Below are 21,531 nucleotides of genomic sequence, written 5' to 3' on the forward strand. Positions count from 1 at the left end.
TTCAGATAACCCATATACTCATCAATCGGATGATTTGAAACACTTTAGAACTTTATTATTGAATGAATGAGGTCTACAAAATTGAAGAAATATTTTTTGATAATACTCAGATGAACGCATAAAGTCCCCGACCAATGTTAAACATAATTTTAAATATGAGCAAAAAGACTCAAACTTTATAAAAAGATGTTGAGGGTTATCCTTGAGAGAGAGAGAGAGAGAGAGAGAGAGAGAGAGAGAGAGAGAGAGAGAGAGAGAGAGAGAGAGAGAGAGAGAGAGAGAGAGAGAGAGAGAGAGAGAGAGAGAGAGAAGAGATGCATTGAAGGCGCTTGCCGAGGGGACGGCCACTCAGGTCTGTGCCCAGCTTACAGAAGTGGAGGGTTTGAAGCAATCACTTAGGAAGGCTTGTGATAATCAAAACAGTTTGATGAACGGGTCTTCCTTCTTAAGGATGAAGCCGTGGGAACCTCTGTCCATCATTTTGAGGAGGTGAAAAGGAAAATTACCCTTCTTTATCCTAATATGAAATTGAGCTCCATGGATCCTTTATCTGAGATGTACAACTGGTAGATGAATAATAGTTCTTGTTCCTACCCCTTTTTTGGTTGTATTTCTTCTACCCCTTTTCTATCATCTGCTTGTTTTTTACTTTTACCTAAGGGTGTTTTTTTGTCATGATTGCCTCAGTGGGATGTAAGGATATCATTTTAAGGATCTAGTGAATACAAATGCCCAATTGGGCGGCAAGGATCCTACTTAAGGATCTAGCGATTGATCGCTTCATGCGCGACAAGGATCCCACTTAAGGATCTAGCAATTGATTGCCTCATTGAGTGGCAAAGATCTCACTTAAATATCCAAAGATTGATATCCTCATGGGCGGCAAGGATCCCACTTAAGGATCCAACAATTAATCGCCTCATTGGGAGTAAAGGATCCAATTTAAGGATCCAACGATAGATTGACACATGGCCCGCTAAAATCTCACTTAAGGATCCAATGATTGATCGCCTTATGGGCGGCAAGGATCCCAATTAAAGATCCAGCAATTGATCGCCTCATGGGCGACAAAAATCCCACTTAAGGTTCCAATAATTGATTGCCTCATGGGAGGCAAGGATCCCACTTAAAGATCCAACGATTAATCTGCTCATGGGCGGTAAGGATTCCACTTAAACATCCAACAATTGATCACCTCATATGGGCGAATATTGATCGCCTTTATGGACAATGTTCTCTTGAAATCTCAAGTTTCCTGGAAAGAAATGGATAGCCAAACATACGGACTTTAACCTAACAATAAAAAGTGAGGCGCCTCATTAAAACCCTCGCCCCTTGTAAGAGGCAAAAAGGGAAAATAATGCACCCCATAAAGTAACTTGTTCTTTACTATTAGCAGAGATACAATACTCGCCCATAAAAATAAAACAATAAAACAATATTAAATAAAAACAAATGGAAATTATGTCGACGTCTTTAGAGGGTATATCTTATGAATCTTCAGCCTTCAGTATCCTGAAAGGTTGGGGAGGAGGTTTCCTCGCATTTGTGGAATTCCTCTGGTAGATTTATTCCTGAGCTTATCTTTCCAGCCATTTTGCCTTGAGAGAGGATCCTCTTCAACCATAGGCTTTCTGCTTTAACAGTTTTTGGTGATCTTCTAATTTCCTTGGATAACCCCTACTCTCTCATTGGGGAGCTGGTACTTCATGCACAAGCACAGAATAAACAAGGAGGAACCCAACCGATTAAAGACCAGTCGCCCTATAATCATAATATATGAAGAGGGGGTATCGATAACTAGATACCTAACCTTTATTTCCTTTAAAGGAGATCCTCAAGGTGATATATCCCATTACCTATACCAATTATCCTGAGAATCCAACCATAGAACCTCTGAAAGGTTTAGGTCTTTTGGGTTGAGGCGAAGTCTTTCAAATTCCTTCTAGTACAATATGTCTGCAAAACTCCCTTGGTCGACGAGAACTATTTTAATTTCCTAGTATTCTCATTTGACGGTAATAACCATGGGATCATCGTTATGAGGGTGGACGCCATCTGCATCTTTCTATGAGGATGAGATTGTGGCTTATGGTGGTTGGAGCTCACCTTCAATCTTGACCTCCAAAAGGTTTTCTACACCAATATTTAGACAGCGTACCTTTTTTTGTAAGTGCTAGTTTCTTCACCTCCGGCAAACCTTCCCGCTATAGTGTTGAGCATGTGACACGTGACTTTGTTGTCCTTGCCATGATGCGACTCTTTGAATTTATTAGGCATGGGGCTCCAAGTGGCGTCTCACCTACGCGATCTAGATTTGCCTGACATACAGGAGGAGTTACCCTTCACATATTTTTTGAGGTGCCCCTCATATATTAGTCTTTCAATCTCCTTTTTTATAGCAGCCCTTGGTGTGTGATGTCCCTTTACCCTATAGAACATGGACCATCTTCCTAGTTTAAAACCCATCACACCCCTTTAGGGGCAGGCGGCGTGGGGATGTTGTGCAAGTGGAGTACCTTACGCCATATTTGCTCACGGCGAGTGTTCAAGAGTTCGAAGTTCTCTGTAGCCTTACATACCCTTTTAAACATTGACTTGTCCTTTATAGGCGAGATATAGTTGCTCTTCTTCTAGTAGTGTGAGCTCTCGGCATTGGGGATGGGCTCATTGACATTGTGTGCCTTCTTTTAGACATTGTTGTCCTCTCCCTTTCTGTAGCACTCAACTATAGTGACCACTTTTACTAACGACAATGTTGGCTTATGGGCGAGGGACTCGTTGAAATGTCTCATCTCAATTCTATTTTTGAATGCCCCCCAAAAACATATCTTGGTTTGGTGGGCGACCATGATGGTGGTCCCGTTGAAGCAGGTGAGATAATTCCTCAGCGACTCCAACGGACCCTGACATATATTAAACATACTAGTAGTGGCCATCTTCCTGTGACGGCTGGTGGCGAACTAGTGTACTAGTTTTTTCACCAATTTTGAGTAACTGTAGATAGAAGCATGGGGTAAACCATATGCCATATGAGAGTGGCGTGTATGAAAGTACCAAATAGCAATTTGAATTTCAGGGAATCAGGCGCTCCTATAATGACCATATACGTATTGATAGAGGCAACATGCTCGTAGGGATTGTTATGCCAATCAATCTTGGTTAGGGAGGGGGTTTGAAACCCTCTAGGATAAGCGCCCGCCATATCTCGTTTGAGAGTGGTTAGGGTTCCAACAATTTCATTTCCTCTACGGGCTTGGAATCTTGTTGGCGCTGTCTAATAATAAGGACATCGTCTTCCAATGGTTGGTTATGGCGATGTAATTCATCCATGGTAGCACGCATCTCTGCTAGGGCTTCAGAATCACCTCTACTGCATGTGTCTTCTGGAGTAAGGGATGGAGATATCCTATTAACCATAGTTGAATGTGGCTAAATGTAGGAGTGAAGGGTAACAGCAGGAAGGGTGGTGGTGATGAAAGAGGGTGTATCCCAGGTTAGTTTTATCGGGCCCCATGGGGTACGCCACTGTATTGGTAAAAAGTACACGTATGTATGTTCCCCCTACAGGGACTGGGAGACTCAAAGACCTTATTAGGTTTATAACACAATATGGTGGTTAGGGTTTTCCACGACAGGGAGAAGCCCTTTATGGTGGTGTTTTGTGGTAGTTTAAAAGTCATGCTCACATGAGGTAAAAGGCTCTGCTGATGACCTTTGATGCTTGGGAGCACGTATATGGTTCTCATTAGTATGGTGTTAAGGCAATAGTGAGAGATGAGCTATTTAGGTTGTAGAGAATGTATATGACTTAGGGTCTGTGTTGGAACCAAATTGATGTATACCATAACCCTAGAGTTTTAATGATAATAAAGTATTTAAACAACAATTGGGTAGACTAATGTGTGCTCAAGTGTGCACAAACAAAGAATATTATATTGATTGAAAGTAGGTTCTGATATTGCACTAAACATTGAAAGATAAGCTCTAAAGAGGGATATTTTGAAGACTAGACTCTGATGAATCAACTTTTAATCAAGTCATCTTTTGATCACCAGAACCTAAAGACTCCAGAAGCTGATTAAATCAACCTTTGAAGATTATGAGTCTGAAGGATCAGAAGCTAGGAATCAGACTATAATTTACCAGAACCTGAAGCCAATCAAAGCTCAAGAACCAAGGAATGTCTGACAGGTCGCTATCAGACTCTGAGGTCAATTTGTCCTCTACTGGTCACGTTAAGACTTAACAGAAAGTTGCAGAAGCCTAAAGATTTGCAACCAATAATTCCTTTTGTAGCGAATGAGCTTCAAATAGGATTGCGACGATATTAACCACATTAGGAAGCTTTGCAACAAATCTGTTGATGTTTCTCTCAAAGACTCTCTTGTGCTAGAAGTTCTCTCCAACAACTCTTTCATGAATCTCTATAAAAGGAGTTGAAAGATTTTAAAAGAAACAACACTGCGTGTTGACAAGAAAAAGATAAGTTACTATGTCAAAACAAAGAGCATAAGTTAACTTAGAATTTCTTACCAATTTTACTTTCTTAGAAGTTCTTAAGTCTTAGAGTTTTCTATGTTGTATTCTATTTACACCTCTGATTCTATATCAAGTGTAATCATCACTTATCACTATCATTTATCTAATAGATATATTATAGGTGTTAGAACAAGATTTGTTCTGATCAATATTATGTGTTTTGATGATAACATTATATATGAATTTTGTATAAGATAATGTGGTACTCTAATTCGTTGCATTTTCCATTTCAGGAAATATATATAAAGAGTATGCACAAATCAGCCCTTAGAAGCAACTGACTCAGAAGGTTCTGGATGACTTCATCAGAACATGCTTTGGAAAGACATCAGAAGATGATCAAGCTGGATCAGAACATGAACTGAAAGCATCAGAAGAATGAAAGTCAGAAGAACAAGCTCTGAAGTTCTGATGGTATCACGCTCAAGCTCTTCAAATTCATAAGACAAGAAGATGCTCAGCACCAAGCTGTTGACTCTGATATTCAAACGTTGTTATATACAAAATCTGAGTCCAGAAGAAAGTACAAGATGAAAGGCTGAAACGTCTAATCTCTGACTGACAAAAGGAAGGTTAGAAGCTACAAAAGGCAAAGTCAGTAAAAGCAGGAAAAGCAAGGCTCGAGGTAGTTGACAAAAGTGTGAAACATTAAATGCAGAGTTGTAGTATTCACGCAAAGCATTAAATGCTCCCAACGGTCATTTCCTCTCAACGCCTATAAATAGAAGTTCTGATCAGAAGCAAACAAGAACACTTGTGTAACACCCCGAAAATTATTTCTAATTATTTAATTTAAATAGGATAATTATTTAATTGGAATAATTGATGTTATGAGAATTATTGAGAAATATTGGTCTTTGGGCCAAGTGCGGTATTTAGCAATGAGGGGGTGTTAAGTTGTAAGCCCATTGCTAAATTATTTAATGTTTTAATAAAATAAGAAAAAGAAGAAAATTGGAAAAGAAAAGAGGAAAACCTAAGGGGAAGAAGGAGAGAGCTCATGGAAAAAGACTCATTTTCGTACTCATGGTGTAGCCTTCACAAAACGGGCCATAACTCTCTGCTCGTAGCTCCAAATCAGGTAATTCTCAAAGATTCGGATTCTACACGAAATTTCCTTTGATTTGATATATTAATTCGTGTCAGGGAGGTTCTCGATGAGGGAGATAAGCGAGTTTGAAGATTGGGGATTCTTGCTGAAAGTGAAGAAAAGAGGCTTACGGGTTTGATGGAGAAGAAGGGGAAAAGTCCATACTCTTGGCTAAGGAAGGGGTTACTCTCCATTTAATCTCTATTATCGTGTTGTGAATGATGATATTGATTGGGAATGTTGTTTAGATCAATAGGTTCCATATTTTGATTGTGTCAATGTGATGATTTTGTATGTTAAAACCTATGATTATGAATCCCTAAAAGATTGAGTGGAATTATGTTTGGATCGAATGAAATAGACATGGATTAATAGACTATAGATGATAGATGATTACCATGTGTTTAGAAGTGCAGAAATTCTGGTTTTAGATCCCAATTGCAGGTTGTACAGGTGAAATCGCGAGGAAGACGAATGGGTAAGTCGCGGGTCTTGAGAACTGCTGCCCATTTGCGTATGGTACGCGTAGGATACGTGTATGGGGGAGGTGGTACGCGTATGGTACGCTCCCCGTTGTGCACCAAAATGTGCCTTTCTGCTGGTACGCGTATGGTCTTGTGGTACGCGTATGTGTGTGTTTTGTATGGAAAACTGATTCTGTTCATACCCGTATGGTGTGTGTTTTGTGGGAATTGGTTCTGTTCGTACGCGTATGATACGCGTATGGGGCGTGTCTTTGTGAATTTCCGGCCCTGTTGGTACGCGTATGGCCAGCGTGAAATACAGATTTTGCTGTTTGTGAATTTTAAAAGTTTGATGATGAGTAACTTTTAAACTGCTGATCTGTTTGGATTGATGTTTGAATTATGATGATTAGAATGAGATAAATCGTATGATCTATTGTTATATGATTTTATTGAATGATGCAATTATATATATATTGAACATACTTGTTAATGATGATGATGATGAATGATGATGAATGAGTAAAGATGATGTTACTCATAGTATGATGATGATAGTATGTTGTATATATGTTTGCATGCATTCATAATCATTTGATGAGGGCTGTATCCTAATGATGAGAGGATTCAGTGAAGGGCAAGATTCCCATTGTGTGGAATCTGTGCTGGCAGGGCCGTATCTGGATGATGATAGATCGGTCGGTGGGTTTTCCCATTGATGATGTTGGTACCACATGCATAGTGTCAGTTTCATACATATGCATGACTTTTATAACATGATTTATATATATGTTATGTGATGATTTGATGTTTGTGGTTGTGTGACGATGACGTGTCTGAATATGAAACGATTGGGTGAATGATATGACTATGATATATTGTTGTTTATGATGCAATAACATTGGTTAACTGTGATGAGACTCACCCTTACTTATTGTCATTTTCAGATTGAGGATAGCGGCGCGACTTGGTGAGGATTAGCTCATAAGTCGGTTTAGTTGTTGTGTCGGTGTCATGCTCTGATAGATGTAACACTGGGAACGCGATGTTTTGAGTTTCGATTATAACTCTATTGTTTATTTTATTTGAAGTCTGATACATTAGTGATGTAATGTTGACTTGATGATTTGATTCCGCTGTGTAAACATGATTATTATCTAATGAGTTATAATTCAGATGTTTCAGTGAATGCATGACATATGCCGAACGTGTGTTTTCTTTTATTTTTGAATTGTGACACCCTTTGCATGTTTACTCTGATTTAATTTTGTTAATTGCCGTGGGGTATTAGAGGGGTGTTACAATAGTGGTATCAGAGCAGGTCGGTCTGTCCGGCCAATTGTTGAGTCAGTTGAGTTGCGCGACACTTGAATACTGTCGACATATTATCCCTTGGTACGTGGCATGTGAGTGAATCACTGTCGATACTTACTTGTTTTGTTGCAGGAGTTGGTTTGAGCAAAGTGGGGGAGAAGCTTTGCTTATCAGAAGAGGTTCAGTTGCAAGTTTGCAAAGAGGATTGCGGTCGTAATGTTTTAGAAAGCGGACTTCGGCGAGGGAATGTGTCTCTTAAGTTATAAGAAGTTTGGGAGCGAAGAGATATGATAAAGGATTGTTTAGAATGTGATTGATTTGAAGATGATGAGGTTTGGAGCGGAATTTCCGTAAGAAAAACGCAGGAAGGTTGCTGAACCGTTATGAAACTTCGAAAATTCATAACTGGAGTTCTGGACATCCGATTTGAGTTCCATTTGAAGCGGCAGAAAGCTAACGAGATGAACTTTGTTATAAAAATGGTTGCAGCAGCTGTAACATATTTAATTGTCACAGTATGATGTTGGAAAGAGGTGAAGTTGCAGTTACGCTTGTTCTTAGAACTGGACTTGTTTGTTGGTACTGCACGGGATATCAGAGGCAGAGTTGAACGGATTGAAGGAATAATTAAAAGGTTGGTTGAGAAGAAATTTTAGGAATTAAATATACTAATTAAGGAGTTTTGGATATATCGTATAGCGTGTCGCTGCATGATGTCGGTGTTGCATTTTCGGACAACGATTGGAAAATTCATATCTTGAGCTCTGAGTGTCGGATTACTGTGCCGTTTGAACCCACAAAGAGGAGAGGTTATGTTCTACCTTATGGAAGAGTTATAAATACAGTAGAGTGGTCCTATGAAGAGGTATTATGGGGTCGGTTAAAGAAGCATGAAAAATTGTTGAATAGGAATGCCTACTACAGTGATTGTTTGAAACGAAATTGAGTAGAATATGTTGTTGAGGAATAAGTTGAGGAGATGTTTGGTAATAAAGATGATTTGAGTACCGATGTATCTTAGTGAGGATTGAATTAGTAGTAAAGGTGGATTAAACCTTAGAACGGTTGAAGTCGTATTTGTGATGCGTCACTGATGGGTTTGTGTGGTGTATTGATGCAAAGTCAACAATCCTTACACTATTATTGGGAGTACTCTGAATGCTCATACTCTGAAGAAGATGGGCATAATCAAGTCAATTGATTCTATTCCTCAAGCAAACCCAGAAGTTAGAACCAGAAGAGGTCCTATTTTGGTTGACTTTGAGTTGTTCTTCAGGAATGAATAACCAGAAGTTATTGTCAGATATCTTGCCATGCACAAGGAAGCTGTTTCTAAGTGTGATCCTGTTTGGATAAGCAACCAGAAACTTGATACTGCTAATACTCAAGGTCCAAAAGTAGAGGTAGAAAAAGAAAGAAGAACAAAGAGAAAATTAGATCTTCCTACAATCAGTGAAGAACAGAAGGAAGATGAGAAGAAGAAACAGAAGGAAGAAAGAGAAGCTGAAAAGAAGAAACATAAGAAGGATGATAAGACAGAAGAAGAGAAGAGAAAGAAAAAGAAGAAAGATAAGAAGAGGAAGAAAGAGGAAGAAAAGAAAGAAGAAGAAAATAAGTTGAAAAAGAATGTAGTTGAAAAAGAAAGGCAGAAGGAAGTGGAAAGGGAGAAGGAAAAGTTGAAAGGAAAGCAGAAGATGGTGATACAGAAGAAGAGAAAGTCAGTTGGAGAAGGACCTAGAAAGAAGAAGCAACGAGGTCCAGGTATTGTCATTTATGAACCTGATTCTGATTTTGTTTTTACTTCAAAGAATGTATCAATAGAAACAAATCCAGAACCTCAACCAGAAAAAGCCCCTGCTATACCTCCTCCGACCACCAAAGTTCTCACACCTCCTCCTTCACCCAAGTCTAAAGGCACTATACCTATTCTTGATTCTGTAACCCAAGCTTCTGAACCTATCGTTGAAGCCACACCCCTTAACACCATCATTCCTCCTCATGCTAATATCTCCATTTCTCAACCCCCTCCTCACCTCAATTTCACCCTGGTAGACACTGCTGAGCTCTGCCCTTTCACACCTTCATTTCCTGAACCCTCTAATTCTGATTCTTTCACCCGCCTCATGAAGCTGAATCCTCTCAACCACCCTCTTCTAAAACAACATCGTTTGTTCTGGATAGAGTCCCCCAAGCTTATGCCCTATCTTACCCAGATAAGCCAATCTCTTCTATCCATCTCCAAATACCTAACCCTCCTCCAAGAACATCACCTCCCAGACCTTCTATTGATACACTTTTTGAACTATTAACTCTTAAGGTCAGAACATGTTTAGATGCTCTGAAGGTTGCACATGATGCCAAACTGGATCATGTTGCTGCTGGCAAGATCTGGAGAACCGTCAGAAGGGAGATTCAATCTGACTTTCTGAATCTTCAGAAAGAGTGTCTAGCTGCAGCTCCTGGTCCTTCTGGATTCCGACTGGAGTATGATGATGGAAGATACTACCATCCCATCACTAGCTGGAAGCCTCTTGAAGAGTAGGAGTTTGTAAATGAGCTTGCAGAAGATGAGAATCCTCTGGCAATTGTTGTATGGGAGCCACATCCATACAAGGTTCTGACTGGAGACTTTCAGTTCTTATTCAACTGGCTTAGGGAGCATCCCTCTGAAAAAGCACCAAATATGGTATATCTAGAAGTTGAATACCCTCCAGAACCGGTGACTCTAACACCTCCAGAAATTCTAGCTGCAATTCTTGAAGGTTTAGAACATCCTGCTACAGAAATTCCTGTTGAGAAAAATCAAGGAGATGTTCTTATGATTGAAGTTGATGCTGCAAATCCTCCTGCTATGGACAATAACTTTAATGCTGCTTCATCTGGTCCTTCTGCTTCTGCGCTGAAAGAGCTCCAACAGAATCAAGCTAACTTAGCCCTTCGTTTGCACAAGCAAAAGGATACAAATGCTGAGTTCAGATCCTTCATGCAGGATCAGAAGGAAGCTACAAGGAAGCAAGTTGAAGACACTGCTGAGATTAAGAACCTTCTGGCCGTCTTAGCTTCTAGGCTTAGCCAGTGTAGTCTGTCTTTGTGTCTTAGTTTGTTTTTCTTTGTTGTTTGCATCTGCTTGAATTGCATCTGTTTTTGTATCCCTTATCTTCTGATGATTAATCAATGAAAAATTATCTGTTCTTTCTTCACTTTGTGTGTTTTGTTCATATGAATCTTTATGCTTTTTGATGTTATGACAAAAAGGGGGAGAAATATGATAATTGAATTGGTTTATAATATCAGTTGCTGGGATTAAGTCTCAACATTTCCTAACATTATTTGCAAGTTTTCTATCTTTGATAGTTTTTTGCAGGAATATGACATTCTGGAAAAGCTCAAAGTGAGAAGCAAATACATGGGGAAAAGCAATTCTAAGAAGAAACATGTTCTTAAAGAATTGAAGCAAGCTAAGTTCTCTGAAGCTTCAAGATCAGAAGCAAGAAGAATGCTCTGATACATTTTAAGAATGTTCTGATACATTTTAAGAATGTTCTGATACATTTAAGAATGCTTTGATACAATCAAGTATGCTATGATTCAATTGATTACAAAGGGAAATTCAAAGCTCTGCAGCTGTCCAATGGAAGCTCTAAAGAGAAGCTCTGAATATTCTGATGTTCTATTCTACGTGAAAGTCTCAACAGAAATGGAAAAATACTCAGGGAAGTCTTCTATTTATAAATTCTTCTAGTATTAATTTCAGGGGGAGGTTGTTAATCTCAAGGGGAGACATATTCACACACTCTGATTATATGCTTTTGCTATATCTGTGTAATTGTCTTTGTTCATCTGATATTCTGGCTACAAATTCATATCAATTATATATGTTTTTGTCATCATCAAAAAGGGGGAGATTGTTAGAACAAGATTTGTTCTGATCAATATTCTGTGTTTTGATGATAACATTATATATGCATTTTGTATAAGATAATGTGGTACTCTAATCCTTTGCATTTTCCATTTCAGGAAATATATATAAAGAGTATGCACAAATCAGCGCTCAGAAGTAACTGACTCAGAAGGTTCTGGATGGCTTCATCAGAACATGCTCTGGCAAGACATCAGAAGATGATTAAGCAGAATCAAAACATGAACTGAAAGCATCAGAAGAATGAAAGTCAGAAGAAAAAGCTCTGAAGTTCTGATGGTATCACGCTCAAGCTCTTCAAAGTCAGAAGACAAGAAGATGCCCTGCACCAAGCTGTTGACTCTGATATTCAAACGTTATATACAAAATCTGAGTCCAGAAGAAAGTACAAGATGAAAGGCTGAAACGGCTAATCTCTGACTGACAAAAGGAATGTTAGAAGATACAAAAGGCAAAGTCAGTAAAAGCAGGAAAAGCAAGGCTCGAGGTAGTTGACAAAAAGTGTGAAACATTAAATGTATAGCTGTACTATTCACACAAATCATTAAATGCTCCCAACGGTCATTTCCTCTCAACGCCTATAAATAGAAGTTCTGATCAGAAGCAAACAAGAACACTTGTGCATAATACTGAAACGCTGTCAAAATCAAATCTCACGAACTTCATCTTCAACCTCACAAACTCTTGTAATATTTAGTGAGTGTTAAGCTTAGAACTTAAGAGAAATATCACTGTTGTGATTACAGCTTTATTAGATGCAATCTTCTCTTGTAAACATTATTTTTACATTGTTTTGTAAAAGGTTCCTAGAGTGATCAAGTTGTGATCTGTAGACTCTAGAAGACTTGGAAGGTTTCTAAGTGGATAACCATTGTAATCAGTTGGATTAATGGATTAAATCCTCAGTTGAGGTAAATCACTCTAAGGGGTGGACTGGAGTAGTTTCGTTAACAACGAACCAAAATAAAAATAATTGTGTTAATTGTTTTTATCTTACAAGTTTTTGATGTCACACTTATTCAAACCTCCCCTTTCTAAGTGTTTTTCTATTCTTCAGTAGGAAGTCTCTTGCTTTTGTGCTTGAGCATTTTTAAATCTCTTGCTTATGTGCTTGAGCGTTGAAGTCTCTTGCTTGTGTGCTTGAACAATCAAAAGTATATTGCTCGTGTGCTTAAGCAATTGAAATCCCTTAATTGTGTCTTTAGGCATTGGAATTTGTAATCCCTTTCTTGTGTGCTTAAGCAATTGAAATCCCTTAATTGTGTCTTTAGGCATTGGAATTTGAAATCCCTTTCTTGTGTGCTTAAGCAATTTGTAACCAGATTTGGTTATAGTAGAAATCTCTTAGAAGTGCAACGGGACTGTACTACTCTTGATTTCTAGGAGGAACCAAGATAATTGCTTGTGTATTTTCTTGCTCTCTTCTTTATTTCTCTTCAACATTATTCCGCTACTATCACCATCAGACTCGGACTCAGATCTGTCCTTGTGACCAAAATCTGATAAGAGATTTAAACATAAAAATGAAAAAAAGTTAACACAATCCAACCCCATTCTTGTGTTTTTCTCACCATTAGTTGGTATCACAACACGACTTGTGCTTAACACTTAACAGTGGTACAAAAAAGATCCTGAGAGAAAAGTAACATGGTAAATCCTTAAGTTATTATCAATATTGATCCAAGTACATCTGAGAAGAACAATTATATTTTCAAACCTCCAACATTTAGTGGAAATTCTACTGAGTTTGAGTGGTGGAAAAGAAAAATATATACTCACATTATAGGTCTTGTGATGTGTCATGGGATATTCTTGAGATGGAATTGATTTTGCATTTGATGGAGTAGGTATGGTGGCTGATAGAAAGAGCCTTACACATGCTCAAAAAAATATTTATAGGAAGTGTAACACCCCAAAACTAGAGTTGTAAAGTTTCTCAAACAAAATAATGAGGCGTGACATTTTCAACTTTAAAACAAATTACAACCTCGCAAATAACAGATACATAACACTTTTAAAATTCAACTAAACAAATAACACCGTAATTTAGTCTTTAGAAATAATTCAACTTTTATAAATTGCATCGGAGTCATAAACATAACTTCAAGAATTTGTAGCATTTTTACTCAGCAAATAAACAACTTAAAAACCACAATCTTTCAACAAGCAACTTAAAAATTCAGTAAAGGAATTTAAATCAAACAAGGCGATTATCCCCTCGAGTGCTACATATCAAAGCGACACCACTGACTCTAACTCATAATGCTAAACGACCTTCAGTCCTTCTTACCTGCGTGTTACCAATAAAGGGCAACAATACAACAGAAAAGGGGTGAGATATTGAACTGTATAAGTGAACGCATGATAAATAATATATTAGACAGGATCATATAAAATTATCACAATCTCACAACAACATGAAACAACAAATACAAAACACACACCGACTCAAAAATACACAATAATTCAACACATAGTAAGGCATGTGACTCAAATGATGCATATGCATGTGGTACCAATGGAGTAAAACTCCCAACTTAAAACTCGCCAATATCCGAGGCGTCTACAAGGCATAAGCCTTCAACTTCAACGTGGTGTCAATCCAGGCCAACTTAAGACATTATGCTATGTATGCATCAACATGGAAACATCCATAAAATTACAACATCAACTTAACAATATGCATCAACTATAACAACTTGAAATCAACACTGGTCATTCAGACCTACAACTCAAATGTATCTGTCATTCGGAACAAAAAATCTTATTCAGCTGTACCTGCAAATCAACATATTCGACCAAATTTCCACAAAACAAATCAACCAACATTATCTACTAATATACCCGACTTACCCCGACAATTTTTATTAATTTTCGGACAACTAAGTTTCCACTTAAATCGGCTAAATTGGTACTGTTTTTTTATTTTCTACTAGCTACTTTTCTGTTCCTGTTAAAATAATTCGACTCTGCTACAACTACAGAATTAGCCTTCAAATACTGTTTCTGATATAAAATAATACTGCTATTATAATGCTACTATATATATATATATATATATATATATTAAAACTAAGCATTAAATATCATGTAAGGTATGTATTATACATTAGGTAACACTAAACACAAACAACACGTACAGGATGCAACCCGGTCCCACCACCAAAACTAACACCCCTCTTTGACTAACGTGACAAACGTCACACTTGGAGGTGCCGACCGACACTCTCCTCTTTCCCAGCTTGCCGACCGGCAGTGCTTCCCTGTTCCACTTCTCCTGCGTTTTTCTCTACTGTTTTCAATACGGATTTCCAGAAAAATAATTCCAATTGACAAATATAGTATTTTCCAGTAATTTACCAATAAAACCATATCAGTACAGGACCATTATGAATACAGATGGAACACTACCAGGCACCATTTTTTCAGATCAAAAACATGATTAGAGATAATTCTACAAAACCCCATCCCACATATTATACATCGTATGTCCCATTATAAAGCAAGAATCCCACCCTTACCTAGATTGAGGGCAGCTCTAAAAGTCTCCGATTGGGTGTTTTTTGAACTTGGCACTATCGCAACAAATTATCTTACTGTTGTTCTTCTCCTCTTCTCTACGTACAGTGCACCAAACCCTATTCTTTCTGTACTGCTACGTGACTTAAAGCTTTGGTTTTGTTTCCTGACCAACAAATATACCTCATATAACCTAATAAAATAATAATAGGTCTACTAATAACTAAACGGGCCTGCTAATGCTATCCCTAATATTGCTATTCTCACCTATAACTTAAACCCACCAACTCAATCAATATTCTTAATAAACTAATATTATTTCCGGTAATATTTTCTTCCGGCTAAAAATCGGACTATTTACTCGAGTAAACAATTTAATTGCTCACACACATATATCTGACTTATTAATCCAATTCCTCATCTTAGAATATCACTAATAAGTCCAACTTCGATCAAATTCCTATATTAAATCCCTGAATAATTCATTTAAATAATTAAATGAATTTCCAGGTGTTACAACTCTCCCCCACTAGGATATTTTATTCCTTGAAAATCCATCCGACATCGCCATACTTAACCTTGCTTCCACACTTTACTTCTCTGATTCCAAATTCTCGTTTTGACTACTCTTTGGCCACTACTCCCTGAACAACTCAGCCATACTAATGCCAATCATTCTATACTAATAACAACAGCCCAAACAACAAACAACACAAGCATCAAACGTAATTATTAAAGGAGTACTACTAATGAAACATTACCTCCAATGTGCCCGTCCTGCCAATCAGTCTGACTTCCCATCAACGCGAACACTTTTCCATCAGATTGAGTCTTCTTTGGCTTCTGAAACTGACTACCAATGTGTGCCTCTTCACCATAATTAAAGCAAACCATATCCTTGCGCTTGCATTCAGATATTTCATGTCCGGTCTTGCCACAACGGAAACACCTCTTCACTTCAGCATCACACGCAAAACTCTTGTGAGCAGCTTTTCCACATTTAAAACAAGTCACACCAGCAGGAGCACCTCCCCCACTAGTCTTCTTTCCCTCAGCTACTTTCAGTTTACCCTCGTTAGTATCATAAGGTTTTGCACGATTTTGCTGATTCTTCTTCCGCTTCTCACTAACGACTTTGTAATGAGCAGTATTATCAATTTCATATATCTTGAAACTATCAACCAACTCCGAGAAAACACGAATCTTCCGATACCCAACCGCCTTCTTGATTTTTGAGCGCAAACCATTTTCAAACTTGATGCACTTAGAAAACTCAGCATTTTCCCCATTGTAGTTAGGATAGAACTTAGCCAATTCAACAAACTTTGCAGCATAATCAGTGACGGTCATAGTTCCCTACTTCAACTCAAGGAACTCAGTTTCTTTCTTACCCCGAACATCTTCGGGATAATACTTTCTTAGGAACTCTCTACGGAACACATCCTAAGTGATCTCTTCACCTGCAGCTTCCAACCTCGAACGCGTCTCTAGCCACCAGTCATCAGCCTCGACTGCTAGCATATGAGTCCCATAATGAACTTTCTACGCTGGAGTGCAGTCCATCAAATAGAATATCCTCTCAATCTCCTTCAACCAAGTCAATGCGCCATCAGGATCATACAAACCCTTGAAGACAGGCGGCTTCTCCCTCTAGAAAGTCGCCAAACTTCTGGACGCAGTATTCTCCTCAGCGTTCGGTTGACTCTGCATAGCCTAAGCCATTGCTTCCAAAGCAGCAGCAATCGCGTCATCGTTCCTTCCAGCCATCTCGACTTATCACTACAACATAAACAACAGTTAGTACTAAATAACAATCCTCGATTATTAAACGACTCGATAACTTGGTCGGACGGACCGACCTGCTCTGATACCACTAATGTAACACCCCAAAACTACCCCACGAATAATATCGAATCAGAGTTGCGAAGTTTCTCAAACAAAATAATGAGGTGTCACATTTTCAACTTTAAAACAAATTACAACCTCGCATATAACGGATACATAACACTTTTATAATTCAACTGAACAAATAACACCGTAATTTAGTCTTTAGAAATAATTCAACTTTTATAAATTACATCCGAGTCATAAACACAACTTCAAGAATTTGTAGCATCTTTGCTCAGCAAATAAACAACTTAAAAACCAACAATCTTTCAACAAACAACTTAAAAATTCAGCAAAGGAATTTAACTAAAAAAAGGCGATTATCCCCCCGAGTGCTACGTATCAGAGCGACACCACCGACTCTAACTCATAATGCTAAACGACCTTCAGTCCTGCTTACCTGCGAGTTACCAACAGAGGGAAAAATACAACAGAAAAGGGGTGTATTGAACCGTATAAGTGGACGCATGATAAATAATATATTAGACAGGATCATATAAAATTATCACAATCTCACAACAACATGAAACAACAAATACAAAACACACAGCGACTCAAAAATACACAATAATTCAACACATAGTAAGGCATGCGACTCAACTGATGTATATGCATGTGGTACCAATGGAGTAAAACTCCCAACTTAAAACTCGCCAATATCCGAGGCGTCAACCAGGCATAAGCATTCAACTTCAACATGGTGCCAATCCAGGCCAACTTAAGACATTATGTTATGTATGTATCAACATGGCAACATCCACAAAATTACAACATCAACATAAAAATATGCATCAACTATAAAAACTTGAAATCAACACTGGTCATTCAGACCTACAACTCAAATGTATATGTCATTCGGAACAAAACATCTTATTCAGCTGTATCTGCAAATCAACATATTCGAACAAATTTCCACAAAACAAATCAACCAACATTATCTACTAATATACCCGACTTACCCCGATAATTTTTATTAATTTTCGGACAACTAAGTTTCCACTTAAATCGGCACTTTTTTTTATTCTTCTATTACTACTAGCTACTTTTCTGTTTCTGCTAAAATTATTCGACTCTGCTACTGCTACAGAATTAGCCTTCAAAAACTGTTTCTGTTATAAAATGATACTGCTATTATAATGCTATCTATTATTTATTATCAATTTCAATTTCACTAAGCTGTTATATTGCTAATATATATATATATATATATATATATATATATATATATATATATATATATATATATATATATATATATAAAACTAAGCGTGAAATATCATGTAAGGTATGTATTATACACTAGGTAACACTAAATACAAAAATAATACATACAGGATGCAACCTGGTCCCACCACCAAAACTACCCCCCCCCCCCACCCTCTTTGACTAACGTGACGAACGTCACACTTGAAGGTGCCGACCGCCACCCTCCTCTTTCCCAGCCGGCCGACCGGCAGTGCTTCCCTGTTCCATTTCTCCGGCATTTTTCTCTACTATTTTCAATACGGATTTCCAGAAAAATAATTCCAATTGACCAACATAGTATTTTCCAGTAATTTACCAATAAAACAATATCAGTACATGACCATTATCAACACAGATGGAACACTACCTGGCACAATTTTTTCAGATCAAAAACATGATTAGAGATAATTATACAAAACCCTATCCCACATATTATACATCATATGTCCCATTATAAAGCAAGAATCCCACCATTACCTGGATTGAGGGCAGCTCTAAAAGTCTCTGATTGGGTGTTTTCCGAACTTGGCACTATCGCAGCAAATTATCTTACTATTGTTCTTTTCCTCTTCTCTACGTACAGTGCACCAAACCCAATTCTTTAAGTATTGCTACGTGACTTAATGCTTTGGTTTTGTTTCCTGACTAATAAATATACCTCATATAACCTAATAAAATAATAATAGGTCTACTAATAACTAAATGGCCCTGCTAATGCTATCCCCAATATTGCTATTCTCACCTATAACTTAAACCCACCAACTCAATTAATATTCTTAATAAACTAATATTATTTCCGGTAATGTTTTCTTCCGGCTAAAAATTCGACTATTTACCCGAGTAAACAATTTAATCGCTCACACACATATATCTGACTTATTATTCCAATTCCTCATCTTAAAATATCACTAATAAATCCAACTTCGATCAAATTCCTATATAAATCCCTGAATAATTCATTTAAATAATTAAATGAATTTTCGGGTGTTACAGGAAGTACAACAGAGTTAGAGGAATCTTGATAAATATTCTACCTCATTTTGAGTATCTCAAGATTTTTGAGAAATCTGCTGCCAAAACTATCTTTAATATAGGAAGAAGCATGGTCACTTTATTTCTGAATGTCCAGAGCTGCAGAAGGACCAGCCAAAGAAAGGAAACTTTCAGAAGAAAAATTTTATAAACAAGGTCAAGAAATTGCTGAAGATAATTGCAATAATATAGTATCTGAAGATAATTGCTGTAGTTAGTTATTGAAGGTTGTCTCAGATCTGAAAGGGAGGGTTTTAAACAATAGGGGGAGTAATATGGTTTGCTGTCTGCTAGTGTATTTAGAAACTTAGAAATGAGATAATATTGAATGATGCAGTAGGCGATCTAGAAGAAATTACATTCAAAGTTAAGAAGTTCATTTAGTGGTGGCTTGCAATAGGCTCCAAGAAAAGATTAAATTGTACTTATTATGAATGGTGGAAATGTCTACTAGATTTCCTTAAACAATCTTGATTGATTCCTTCGTATCATTTTTTCTTGTAATTGGGTTAGAGTACCATAGTACTCACATTTGAATACAAAGTTGCTTATCATAAAAATATATACTATTTTGTTTATTTTAATTTATGTAATTTTTTAGCAAGTAATAATTCTTAAAAGTATATATTTTTTATTTTATTTATAATCATTGTTCTTTTATTTTAGTCTTTATAAAGTTAATTTATATTATGATATATCTTTGTGATACATAAAATATTTGATTTTAATTCATCCAATATTAATGAGGTAAAAATTAAATTTAAATATTATATATATTTTACAAAAGTTAATTTTAATATAAATTTATTTGATAGACTAAAAACAAAATTAAAAAATTTCAAATTTTTGAAAAAAATAATATCATAAAAAAAACACACACATCTACTATATACCAATTATTATTCAATTGACCAATCTACCTAATTTACTCTTTCATCCAAAAAAATTTACACTACAAAAAGGATAATTTTGTAACCTACTAATTAAACCACTTTTTCATTACAAACTATTCATAAAGCCCTTTGATCAACTACAATATTTCACATTTTTCACTTCTTTACTGCCATGTGTTCTCGTTTCATTGGCTGATTTATTTGAAATCGTTTTAATTTTCAGCTTTCTTTCTCTCCCTTATGTCAACCTTCCTTCTCTTTTTATTTTTAAATCAATTAAAAAGAGTTGTGATTATATACATTTATATTAATTATGTTGAAATATATTTTTAGCTCTTACTTTTAAAATAATAAAGTTTTGATCATCTATTTAAATAATGCAGTATTTACCTATTTGTATTCTCCATTTTCACTTTTTTTAATGTTTGAATCTCTTCATATTTATTCTCATTTTTATAGAGAGAACCAATATTTTATAATTTTTTATATATGAAATCTAAAATGTTATTATATTTATTAATCATATTTAAATTTATTTTCAATTATTTATATATAATATTTAAATAATTTTTCCTTTATTTTACAAATGTAATTGAAATACTTCATGAAATAACATGGGACACTACCAGTTGGATTCAAGTACAAAAGCATACATATATATTAATTTAAAATAAGAAAAAGTATGATTTTCAAGCACTACTAAAGTTTAATTTTCAAGCACTACAAGTGTATAAAATTTTACTCTGTTAATATATCACTATCAATTATGTGTGTGCCAATTGGTTATAATAAAATTCAAATGTTTCTAATGTTAGAAATAATTTTAGAATTGTATGTTATCTCATTGAATATTAGTATATAGTCAGTGTGAAAATTAAAACAGATGAATAATCAATGGTCCAGACCCAACCCAATTAATTATTTATGAATCAAAACAAAAATTAAAAAAAAAAAAAACTCCCTTAAAACTAAACAATGATTACAACAGAGGTTTGTAAGTACAAGCCTATACTCACCAAGGAGTTTTCGATTCATGGAAAACATCATAAATGAACAAATACAAAATCACAAGTGAATGACTCAAGGGAAAGCAAGTTTTGGCTATCTAAGACAATGTAGGTCGACCTACCATGTGCCCAGGTCAACCTGTAAAGCTCCAGTTACTCAGCATATGGTTTTGCATCAGTTAGGTCGACCCAGCTAATCATTAGGTCGACTCAAATTAAAGCACACAAAGAAGATTCACTCATGTTACTGTTAGGTCGACTCACCCACGTTCCTAGGTCGACCTAAACTGAAGAGATTCACTCATGTTACTGTTAGGTCGACTCACCCACGTTCCTAGGTCGACCTAAACTGAAGAAAAATCCCAAGAACGTGTTTCAACTGATCTTAGGTCGACCCAAACCCCCAACAGGTCGACCAAACTGGCAACAATTACAACTTGGCTTAATCTTCTCCATTTAGGTCGACCTAATCAATGAAGTAGGTCAACCTATCTCCTCAAAAATTGCCAAATTGTATGTTTGCTATGCATCAACAAACCAGCTACTATTAGGGGTGTAATCGGATCGGTTTGGACCGGTTTTTGGTTGAAAAAAGGTCCGAACCAATGATATTTCCATC

The 21,531-nt window shown here is 36.6% G+C and overlaps 1 protein-coding gene across 1 annotated transcript; it reads right to left on the reverse strand.

Moving 5' to 3' along the window:
• Window positions 1-15,580: 15,580 nt before the first annotated feature.
• On the reverse strand, window positions 15,581-16,198 carry LOC131597940 (uncharacterized). Its single transcript, XM_058870596.1, has one exon. The coding sequence runs from the start codon at window positions 16,196-16,198 to the stop codon at window positions 15,581-15,583; it is 618 nt and encodes a 205-aa protein (XP_058726579.1).
• Between the last annotated feature and the right edge of the window lie 5,333 nt (window positions 16,199-21,531).

The sequence above is a fragment of the Vicia villosa genome, linkage group LG4, assembly GCF_029867415.1.
Source record: "Vicia villosa cultivar HV-30 ecotype Madison, WI linkage group LG4, Vvil1.0, whole genome shotgun sequence".
Lineage (NCBI taxonomy): Eukaryota > Viridiplantae > Streptophyta > Magnoliopsida > Fabales > Fabaceae > Vicia > Vicia villosa.